Genomic DNA, 12,509 nt, shown 5'->3' on the forward strand with positions numbered 1-12,509 from the left:
ATGTGTTGCTCCAAAACCTGGATGTACCTTCAGCATTGATGGTGCCATCACAGATGTGTAAGTTGTCCATGCCATGGGCACTAACACACCCCCATACCATCACAGATGCTGGCTTTTGAACTTTGCACTGGTAACAATCTGGATGGTCTTTTTCCTCTTTTGTCCAGAGGACACGACGTCCATGATTTCCAAAAACAATTTGAAATGTGGACTCATCAGACCACAGCACACTTTCCACTTTGGTCTGTCCATTTCAAATGAGCTCGGGCCCAGAGAAGGCGGCGGCTTTTCTGGATGTTGTTGATGTTTGGCTTTCACTTTGCATGGTAGAGTTTTAACTTGCACTTGTAGATGTAGCGACGAACTATGTTGGTTTTCGGCCTTGCTGCTTAAGTGTAGAAAGTTCTCCAGATTCTCTGAATCTTCTGATTATATTATGGACTGTAGATGATGGAATCCCTAAATTCCTTGCAACTGAAACATTGTTCTTAAACTGTTGGAGTATTTGTTCATGCAGTTTGTTCACAAAGTGGTGATCCTCACCCCATGTTTGCTTGTGAATGGCTGAGCCTTTTGGGGATGCTCCTTTTATACCAAATCATGAGTGTCCTCAGTTCCCAAACGCTTACTGAGTGTTGTTAGAAGGAAAGGTGATGTAACACAGTGGTAAACATACCACTGTCCCAGCTTTTTTGAAACTTGTTGCAGGCATCCATTTCAAAATGAGCAAATATTTGCACAAAAACAATCAAGTTTATCAGTTTGAACATTAAATATCTTGTCTTTGTGGTGTATTCAATTGAATATAGGTTGAAGAGGATTCGCAAATCATTGTATTACGTTTTTATTTACATTTTACAGAATGTCCCAACTTCACTAGAACTGGGGTTGTATCATGCAGATTATAAATGTTTATCCTCCTCCTGTGGACAGATGATACAGTGTAAAAATGTCATATTGCTGAACACAGTAAAATATGTTCAGGTGTTTTCGGTGGAAAATGATGACAAAATTGTGCCAAATATATGATCAAAGTTTCTCTTGCTTTCATTTCTTTCTTTACTTTTTTTTTTAATACATGCCTGATTGTATCCAGCTCTGAGTCCTCCTATGGACCTTTGGTTTGTCTCAAAGCACTGACTGTTGCTGCTCTGGGACATCATGAAAACTGATGGGAACCCAAAACAATCATTTTAATATCTCACTTTTCTAGGGAGGAAAAAAAAAAAGGATGTGATGGTTCACAATACTCAAATAAAATGAGTTGGACTCGTACAAAGCAGGGTTTGTTTGTTTTTCAGTCCTTTTGTCTTCAGATGGTAACGTGTGCTGTATTTCAGGTGGTGTCTCATCTCTCACAGAAACCTGCTGAGAATCAACATCACACTGATACTTAACGTCTGTCCGACTATGTGACCTTCACATTTTTAACTACACCTCCGGTGTGTGTGTGTATTACTCTAATCTCTGGTGTTTTCTGAGCTCATTGTTGGCTGTGGCGGTGTCAATCACAGAGAAAGGTGTGGCTTCCTGTAGGTCTGGTTGTTGATTGACAGGTGGTGGAGCCGGGCGCCGTAATAATCCACGATATAGTTTGACCCTTCAGATGGACCCACGATCTGCACAACAGGAAATAACATCACTGCAGGTGGGACCTGATGAGTCCTGAACTCGCTTTGTCTCTTCATGTCATTTTACCTTCACCAACCTCCAGAGGAGGGGCGGGGCTTAGCTCTTCTTTGTTCAATATAAGTTAAAAATAAGAATCTACAAATTCAACCCGTGTTTCCGCAAACAGACACTTATGATGGCAAAGTCCAAGAAGTCATAGAAAGCCCGGTTCTTAGGACTTAATCCAGGACCATCACAAACCCTGACCCTCTGATTCAGAATCTCAAGTTCTGCAATCAAAATTCATTGAAAATATGAAAGAAAGATGAGGTTTATGTCCAAAGTTTCTGTGTAGGCTCTCAGTTGTCCAGGTGATATCCATAGTAGAGAAGCTTGAATCTTTGACTGGACTGGGTTGCTTGACGCGAGGACGTTTCGCTTCAAATCGCAGAAGCTTCCTCAGCTAAAATTCTTGCTCTGGTAGTCTGACTTCTGTCTGACCCTTGTAGAGAAGAATAAAACAGAAGCCAACAAAAGCTGGGGTTTTAAACCTAACCAGACCCCTCCTACTGAGAGGCAGACTGCTATTGGCTAGTGACTAGGCTATACCAGCACCGCAGAGGGCACCAGTGGACCTCAGTCTGCAGTTCACCTCCACCTGAAAGACACTAACCACACGTTTGAGGACAAGGAAGTTAAAATATTAGCCAGAGAGAAGAAATGGTTTGAGAGAGGGGTCAAGGAGGCATTCTTTGTGAAACGTTTGAAACCCAGCCTTAACCGGGGAGGGGGTCTGAGACACACTTTATCCCCTGTTTACAATGGGGTACTCAGGTCAAAGCAGTTTCAGTCTTTTGTTCATGGTAATGAGTCATTCACGTCATCAAGGGAGCCATCAGAAAGGCATCCATCCCATCATTAGAGGGACAGCTGTCCTGTCATTAGGTGTGCTAACTACAGCACAATAGTTGCTAATTAGAGCTATTGTCTAGTCACGAGCCAATAGCAGTCTGCCTCTCAGTAGGAGGGGTCTGGTTAGGTTTAAAACTCCAGCTTTTGTTGGCTTCTGTTTTATTCTTCTCTACAAGAGTCAGACAGAAGTCAGACTACCAGAGCAAGAATTTTAGCTGAGGAAGCTTCTGCGATTTGAAGAGAAACATCCTCGTGTCAAGCAACCCAGTCCAGTCGAAGATTCAAGCTTCTCTACTATGTTTATGTCCAAACTATAACCACTTGAACACCAGTGGAGTGAATATTTAGCTAACAGTCACATTAACGCAGCATCCCACCATGCAATGGCCCAGCTTAGCCACGATATGACCAGGCAACCGCGACTTCCGAGTTCCAAACAATCAACATGGTGCCAGTGATCCCTAGATACATGTTGTGAGAACTACTTCAAAAAGAAGATGGAAAAAAAAAGAAGGAAATTGGGGAACAAATGTGATCATCTGTTACACCACAAACGCACTTTGACATTTTCACTTTTTTTTTTCCCCTTCTGATCATTCCAATAAATCTTGTTTGAATGTCTGAGCTAACTGAAGTCGTGGACGGAAACATTTCTTCGGTTCACTTGACACTCGTCCCATTGTGGAGGGTGGTGTTGTTCTGCTGTGTTCTTCTGGCATGACATTTAAAATCACTTCACCATCAAACAGCCGGACCAGCCTCTCACCGCCATCCATTGGTCCGATCGCTGTGACGGATCTTCAGACTCTGCCATCAAAACCGTCTGCAGGTCCACGCCAGCCGTCTGCTGCATGTTTCTGCTTCAAATTCTGACAAACATCACTCACACAGAAGGCGTCACCGAGACGCCGCACCACAGGACGGATGGACGGCTGTAAATAATCATCACAATGCCCGTTTATTCATCAGTTGCACGCTGCGTGGTTAGCCATTAAAATATGAGCGCTGAACTGAAATGGACCCTCAGGGAAATGAGGATCACTTCATCACAAACGTCACTTCAAAAGAGGTGGCAAACAGGATGAACGACATAAAGCTTCATGTATGTCAGGGTTTGAACAAAGAACCTGGATGTTCTTACTGTGGGAATATTTCTGTTAAAAAACCCAAACTCTCAGGTGTTCCTGATTCACAGAAGTTAATTCCAGTCTGAGTTACCTGCAACTAATTTTCACTGTTGACTCATTTCTGTTGAGCAGTCAGAAAAATGGACACTTCCTAATTTCTTACAGACGTCGTCAAATGGCTTTGCATCTCCATCGATTCCACAAAGTTTGGAGCATCGTCCCTGAAGACGAGGTCAGGGAGATTCTCCACGCAACAAAGACATCAGACATATAAGAGACAAAAATCCAGCAGGGGGTTTCCAGCCACAGCTTTAAACCAAAGTGCTTGAAGAAAAATGTGTGGAAACAGTTATCAATATGAAAAAAGTACATTTTCATTTGGAAATTTTAAAATGTCTAAAAACAGGTTGTGATGGATTATAATGATGGCATTGTGAATCCACTTTAAAATGAAAGTTCACCAGCCAAAAACAACCAAAGGATGGCGCCATTATAGCTGTAATGTAATGTTTCCTGAACAATCTTCCTTTAATCCCATTTAAAAACCCGCTTACGCGTTTGTGAAAGAGTGCATACTGATTTGCTAACAATGAATAACAGCTACCACCCCGGGATGGCTGTCATACATTTTTGTTTAGGCCATGGTACACTGAGGCTGCATTCAAAGTGTCATTTAGTCCCCTTAAGTGGTACCAAAAACCTACTTGGCTCATGGACTATTTGGGGTGTGGGTGTTGAACATTACAATAAGTGAGGTTTGCACATGCAACACAATGTCAAGGGCTGTGATTGTGTTTGTGATTTAGCATGTTTGAAACCTTGATGATAACTGAGCCAGTGTGCGATCAATGCAGACACGCATAAAGTAATTCCCCGTAAGCTGTTTGGATGTGCATTTCTTTGTTTTCAATCGATAAACTTCTTTAACTCGGGACTGCAGACAGCCATGTACAAATAAAATACACACAGATGATTCTTATCCCATAACACATCCACTCAGATTATGTGAAAATAATAACACCGGCGAGCTCGTGCTGTCGTGGAACTGCGCATTTGAAGGCCGTCACCTTAAAATGACAATTTAATGCCAGCGGTGCCAAATGTGGACTTCTGCCAAACACTGTGCAACTCCTGTGACATCATTTACAAGTCACATTCATTTTTAATTTGGAAAATGTTCAACAAATGACATTTTTGGTTAAAATGTGTGTGTTTCTCTTATAAACAAACACACGAGGCTAACTGAATTTCATTTTATGAATAAGGTGCAAAATCCTTGTTTACATACTGCTGTCTACATCCTGTTGCCAACAGCTGTGTTCTTTACACTGTGATTCTACCCACAAAACCTTCACCAACCCAACATGCAAAGGTGTGGAGATCTCGTGTACTTTAGTGCTCCTTATAACTTTATTCACATCAACTCCAAAATCAAACTCTTTTCCAGACCAGAAGCAACCTGCCCGCCACATTTACAGAGAACTGATCCCTGCTAACAACCCAACTCAAAAAACAGAACCAAAATGAAAAGGGAAACAAATAAAAAAAAAATAAAAAATCTAAGATTACGGTCCAAATTGGACCAGGACTCATCTGGATCTGTGACTTACCTGCATGGCGATCAATATGAAGTCAATCAGAGTTCCAATTCCACAGAAACCCACCGTACAGAACTTCAACAGACCTGAAAGAAAGCAGATCCACATCAGGGGACACTTTCAAAGAACAAATCTCTCAACGGAAAACGCTGTGATGTCATATGATGCACACTGGAGGCTAACTTTTTTTGCCTCTTTACACCAGGGGCCTCATGTCCAAAGGCTGCATATACAGAAAAACGTGGCATACGTCCGTCTCCGCACTAACATTCAGATGTATTCAAAGTGAATGACTGTGAAAATATGAGGTGCATCACGGCAAAATCCAGGCTGGCGTACGCACGATTCTACAGCTGCTGTTCCTCTGCAGACACATAGAGGTGATGCTGGGAACCGTTAATAGTGTGAAAACAAGAAGACATCAGCGTGATGTGCACATCAGAGACACACTGATAAACAATTAACATACACGTTTGCAGTTATATGGGTGGATATAAAAACGTGCAAGTGATGAGGAAAATGGCGCTAACAGTGGCTGTGTTAGCGTTGTTGGAGGACCTTGAAAATGGTGCAATCTGACATGAGCGAGTATTCAGGGAAAGCGAGGATTTACTTGCAAGTGACAATAACTGGCTGACAAACCAATTTCGATTACCAAGGCCAGTATTGTGCATAGAACTGTAACCGGCCCAAAGCGCAATACAGTGTGCGACTGGCAGGAGTGTGCCAGTCAACCTTGAGCCGAGCCATACCAGCTGTGTGGAACACAATCATCCAAATGTCATCCAGGTACATCACATGCTAACATTAATGTACAATTTGCAGCGAGAGCCGGTTTCCCAAATGTAATCAGAGCTATTGACTACACACATACCACTATAAAGGCGCCATCACATGATGAATTTGTTTTTGTTCACAGGAAATAATTTCATTCCACCAATGTTCAAATCATGTGTGCAAACGCATCATGCTAGAGGGTGGCACGGTGCATGATGGGGGCTGCTTGTTGTGTAAAGAGTTGTGAGTGTCACACTGTCAGTGGTGCCGCACCTCACTTTTTTTTTTTTTTTTTAACTGCAGTGTGTGTGTGTGTGTGTGTGTATACTGCTCTGAGCTCACAGGGTGTACAGTTTCACACACACACACACACACTAACGTTTTTCCACTTTCATGTTTATTTTGTTTGACAGGGAACCAAATAAACTAACCCTGCATGTCTCCACGTCATGTCTAGTCATCTGTAGCTCACACTAGGTGAGGGGAATCCCAGCTCCAGAAACTACTAGAACCAACAACACATCAGTGCTGGGAGCGTGGACTGGAATCTCATGTTGTCACAACCACCCAGGCAGGTAACTGGTCCATCCCCACCAGGTGAAGCGTGGGTGAGTCCTCGACCTGTTCCAGCTGCTGGGCTCCTCAGTACTGAGACACCTGTGCTGGATCTCCATCTTCAGCTCCTTCATATTTGAACTTATGTCCACCAAGGACATAATAAAAATCACTGGCGTTTATCTGTTTGTCTGTTAGCAGGATTACGTCAAAACTACTCCATGGATTTTTATGAAATTTGCACCACAGGTGGATATTACAACCCCTGGCAAAAATTATGGAATCACCGGCCTCGGAGGATGTTCAGTCAGTTGTTTAATTTTGTAGAAAAAAAAAAAAGCAGATCACAGACATGACACAAAACTAAAGTCATTTCGAATGGCAACTTTCTGGCTTTAAGAAACACTATAAGAAATCAGGAAAAAAAAATTGTGACAGTAACGGTTACTTTTTTAGACCAAGCAGAGGGAAAAAAAAATGGAATCACTCAATTCCGAGGAATAAATTATGGAATCACCCTGTAAATTTTCATCCCCCAAACTAACACCTGCATCAAATCAGATCTGCTCGTTAGTCTGCATCTAAAAAGGAGTGATCACACCTTGGAGAGCTGTTGCACCAAGTGGACTGACATGAATCATGGCTCCAACATGAGAGATGTCAATTGAAACAAGGAGAGGATTATCAAACTCTTAAAAGAGGGTAAATCATCACGCAATGTTGCAAAAGATGCTGGTTGTTCACAGTCAGCTGTGTCTAAACTCTGGACCAAATACAAACAACATGGGAAGGTGTTAAAGGCAAACATACTGGTAGACCAAAGAAGACATCAAAGCGTCAAGACAGAAACTTAAAGCAATATGTCTCAAAAATCAAAAATGCACAACAAAACAAATGAGGAACGAATGGGAGGAACTGGAGTCAACGTCTGTGACCGAACTGTAAGAAACCACCCTAAGAAATGGGATTTACATATCAATCAATCAATCAATCAACTTTTTTCTTATATAGCGCCAAATCACAACAAACAGTTGCCCCAAGGCGCTCAAAAAATATACAGAAATATACAAAAAACATACAGAAAAGCTAAATGAAAGCCATCATTAACACCTAAACAGAAAAAAAACAAGGTTACAATGGGCTAAGGAAAAGCAATCGTGGACTGTGAATGACTGGATGAAAGTCATATTCAGTGATGAATCTCGAATCTGCATTGGGAAAGGTGATGATGCTGGAACTTTTGTTTGGTGCCGTTCCAATGAGATTTATAAAGATGACTGCCTGAAGAGAACATGTAAATTTCCACAGTCATTGATGATATGGGGCTGCATGTCAGGTAAAGGCACTGGGGAGATGGCTGTCATTACATCATCAATAAATGCACAAGTTTACGTTGATATTTTGGACACTTTTCTTATCCCATCAATTGAAAGGATGTTTGGGGATGATGAAATCATTTTTCAAGATGATAATGCATCTTGCCATAGAGCAAAAACTGTGAAAACATTCCTTGCAAAAAGACACATAGGGTCAATGTCGTGGCCTGCAAATAGTCCGAATCTTAATCCAATTGAAAATCTTTGGTGGAAGTTGAAGAAAATGGTCCATGACAAGGCTCCAACCTGCAAAGCTGATCTGGCAACAGCAATCAGAGAAAGTTGGAGCCAGATTGATGAAGAGTACTGTTTGTCACTCATTAAGTCCATGCCTCAGAGACTGCAAGCTGTTATAAAAGCCAGAGGTGGTGCAACAAAATACTAGTGATGTGTTGGAGCGTTCTTTTGTTTTTCATGATTCCATAATTTTTTCCTCAGAATTGAGTGATTCCATATTTTTTTTTCCCTCTGCTTGGTCTAAAAAAGTAACCGTTACTGACTGCCACAATTTTTTTTCTTGATTTCTTATAGTGTTTCTTAAAGCCAGAAAGTTGCCATTTGAAATGACTTTAGTTTTGTGTCATGTCTGTGATCTGCTTTTTTTCCTACAAAATTAAACAACTGAATGAACATCCTCCGAGGCCGGTGATTCCATCATTTTTGCCAGGGGTTGTAGACCATGGAAGACTCCACTGAGTTTTGGAGGTGATCCAGATCCGAATTGGTGGATGTCAGAAAACTGCTCTTGCTCTTCTTCATCCTTATTTTCCCCACATTTTTAGCTCACCCACTTCTGATTTTTCAGAGCAGCGCTTTCGCAGCCACATTCCCTGACTGATGTCGACTTGGACCCGGGTCCAGGATCACGCCCCACCTGCTGTCTGTGTGGGAGTGCAGACAGTGTTTACCTAGAGCAGGATAGCCGAGATAGAAGCGGTCAGCTCCGAGCCAGCCCAGAAACAGAGACAAGGCCACAGCTACTTTGTAGGAATAACCGCTCCTGAGAAAACAACAACGAGGTCACTCACAAACATGTCCATCAAATTCAGGCAAAAGCTTGGATATGGATCATTTATGTTTTGGGGCAACTCCAAAGAAACCTGAATACATAGCAACAGAATAGTAGAGAAGCTTGAATCTCCGACTGGAATGGGTTGCAGTCCAGTCGAAGATTCAAGCTTCTCTACTATGGAAACCACCTGGACAACTGAGAGCCTTCACAGAAACATAGCAAGAGAAATCCACATTTATTATTTTTAGCATCAAATGAGAGGCACCAGAGGGGTGACACAAACTATTCATGTCTCAATCTAAACTCTCCATCATCTCTCTCTAATCATATTGTTTGCAGCAATACAGCAGAAAATGTTTTGCACCATGTTAATATTGACCGTGACCTTTGTCCAAGCTTCTCCAAAAGCTAACCATCTCCAGATATCTTCTCAAGTAACATTACCACCAACTCTGGTAAAAATCCGTTGACCTCTTCTTTAGTTATCTTGCTCATAGGCAGGACTGATTATGTTCTCCTGTTTCGCTGCATCATCAGCACACAGGGAAACAAGCAGCTGACGTTCATGTTTAACTCCGTGTGAAACCACATGAATCATCTGAATTGATCCAGAGTCCGGCTCTGAAGATATCAGGGGCTGTTAGCGGCCCGTGAGCCTCACGTTTGACCAGCGTGTCCCGCTGCGATTCTTCAGCTCTTATTTACCCGTTATAAAAACTCATCGTAACAGTTAATGTGGTCTCTTGCAGATCATATCAAAGTTCTATCTTTTTAGTGAAAAAGTTTCTTAGTTTTTGTTTTGTTTTTGGGTTAATGTTCGTCATGTCGCGGGATGCTGCGCCGTCACGTACTGCAGACACTCACACGTTCCTGCAGCTGATGGTTTTGTTAAAGCCCACTTCTTCCCCGCTGAACCTGAACTCTGACCCGTTGGCGAGTCGACAGGTGATGTTTGGGGCTGGGAGGCACTCCACTGCAAACATACGGAAGAACACCAAACCTCATGTTACCAATTTACTTTTTTAAGTGGAGCACAAATGAAGATGTAAAAGCAGCACTGCCACTGGATGGACTTGGGGCGGGACACTCACCCCACGCCGTCATGTCCCTGCAGTTCTCCGGCTCCTGTGTGGCTTCATCAATCTTTGGATCATTACACAGATACATGAGCAGAATCAAGGACTCCAACCGGACTCGTCAAAGACCATCAGACACCTGAGAACGTGTCACCAACGAAGAGGAACAAACTACTCTGTCAACACTTCAGAAAGCTTCGCTTTAATGTCGTGTCCCTCAAGATGAAACCCACCTCGTTTTGCTTCATAACACCAGCGTTGAAAATCAGTTCTGCATCCTGATTCATTTTTGAGATCTGCTGAAATTCTTATCCTAATCCTTTCACATTTGCCACAGCAAATCTGAGGTAGATCTGCATGTGGAATTGGCAAAATTTTTACACTGGATGCCCTTCCTGACGCAACTCCACTTTACATGGAGAAATGTGACAGGGGTGGGGTTTGAACCAGCAACCTTCTGCACTGAAACCCAGCACACTAACCACTCATCTACCTCATATTAAGTCATATTGAACAATGGTTACACTTGTCAGGAGTATTCTTTAATTTAGTTTGAACTTTTAAGTTAATTTCACATTTTTTGGTCATTTTGTAATTCTTACTCTTATTATTGTTCCTGTTAGTTTGTCACTGTTTATTCCATTTCGCATTCAGGTTTTGGGTGCGTTCACTTTGTTTTAATTATGTCATTGCATTTGTTTAAGAATGAATTAAATCAAACCATCATGTTGCCAAATCCACTTATTCTAAGCAACTTTGGTTGTTTTTCCCTCTCTCTGAAAAGTTTGTGGTAATTTTTTTTCAGCTGCTGTTTAAACTTGTTTTAGACAACCAAACTATATTTACGTGTATTATTTTTACACCATTATGCACGTAAATCGTTATTTATCGGTTGTCACAGCGTAACGATCCAACGGTGGAAAACAAACCAAAACACAAAAATACATATATCGATGGCTGTCAGATGGAGGGTTAATTGAAAACGTAACGGGTTTTTTAACCTTCAAAAGGTCAAATAAACGTTAAAAACACCAACAGTAACGCAGTTAGCCGCAGCTAACTGCTCGCTGGACACCAATGACGTCATCCGACAGCAGCGAAAAAAGGATATTGTCCGAGCCGTAAATCCTCACAATTCTCCACGTCCTGCGCCAGCAGCGCCACAAAAAAATGAGAACAAACGTAAGAAAACAAAACGGAGCGAACACACAGCAGCAGCCTCCGGGAGGACGCCATCGCTATCCTCGTGTCACGTGATACGGCGCTGCATCCACGGTTCGTCCGATAAGTAGGAATCCCCAAAACTCTTTCACTTAGGTAAAGTTAGAAAGATATTCACAGATTCGAAGTTCACGGCTCAATAGATCTGAAGAGAAACGTTGTAGAAAGACAAACACCACTAGTTTCTAACCTCAGGAAGGTAGACAACGAGCTACAACCTTAGTTTTATCCATATGAGCCGTCCTCTGATCTGAAAAAAATAACACTGATCTGAACGGGCAGCCGGCAGAGAAACGGAAGTTTAGGGACCGTCTACAAAGTGCAAACATGGAAAAAAAAGACACCAGAAAGTTATTGAATAAATAATTGTAATAAGGAGTGATATCACCAAATTTACTGCACACAACAGTGGTGTCCTGCTGATTATACTACAACACTCACTTTGGGAAAAAGTCATTTAAAAAAAATGGAGAATTTTTGATTGTTTAAATTTTCAATGGCATCAAAGTCATAAGGTGTAGTGACACACAATTATACTGTACACAACGGTGATGTCCTGCTGATTATACTACAACACTCACTTTAGGATAAAGTCATTTAAAAATTTTTTGGAGAATTCTTGATTGTTTAAATTTTCAATAGCTCAAAGTCATAAGGTGTAGTGACACAAGATTTACTGCCCACAACAGTGGTGTCGTGCTGATTATACTACAGCACTAACTGTAAGAAAAAGTCATTTTTTAAAAATTTGGAGAATTTTTGATTGTTTAAATTTTCAATCGCATCAAAGTCATAAGGTGTAGTGACACAAATTTACTGCACAGAACAGTGGTGTCCTGCTGATTATACTACAAGACTCACTTTGGGAAAAAGTCATTTAAAAAAATTGGAGAATTTTTGATTGTTTAAATTTTCAATAGCATCAAAGTTATAAGGTATGGTGTCGCCAAATTCACTGCACACAACAGTGATGTCCTGCTGATTATACTACAGCACTCACTTTGGGAAAAAGTCATTTTCAAAAATTTTGGAGAATTTTTTATTGTTTATATTTTCAATGGCATCAAAGGCATAAGGTGTAGTGACACAAAGTTTACTGCACACAGCAGTGGTGTCCTGCTGATTATACTACAAGACTCACTTTGGGAAAAAGTCATTTTAAAAAAAAAATTTTGGGAGAATTTTTGATTGTTTAAATTTTCAATAGCATCAAAGTCATAAGGTGTAGTGACACAAAATTTACT

The 12,509-nt window shown here is 41.4% G+C and overlaps 1 protein-coding gene across 1 annotated transcript; it reads right to left on the reverse strand.

Moving 5' to 3' along the window:
- Positions 1-1,387: 1,387 nt before the first annotated feature.
- On the reverse strand, positions 1,388-11,305 carry tm2d1 (TM2 domain containing 1). The gene is made up of 6 exons (XM_034179312.1): positions 11,156-11,305; positions 10,060-10,133; positions 9,833-9,941; positions 8,865-8,956; positions 5,261-5,334; positions 1,388-1,619 (listed from the first exon to the last, which is right to left on the reverse strand). Exons 1-6 carry the CDS (start codon positions 11,278-11,280, stop codon positions 1,509-1,511), a joined length of 585 nt encoding a protein of 194 aa, XP_034035203.1. The 5' UTR covers positions 11,281-11,305; the 3' UTR covers positions 1,388-1,508.
- Positions 11,306-12,509: the final 1,204 nt, after the last annotated feature.

The sequence above is a fragment of the Thalassophryne amazonica genome, chromosome 10 (assembly GCF_902500255.1).
Source record: "Thalassophryne amazonica chromosome 10, fThaAma1.1, whole genome shotgun sequence".
Taxonomy (NCBI): domain Eukaryota; kingdom Metazoa; phylum Chordata; class Actinopteri; order Batrachoidiformes; family Batrachoididae; genus Thalassophryne; species Thalassophryne amazonica.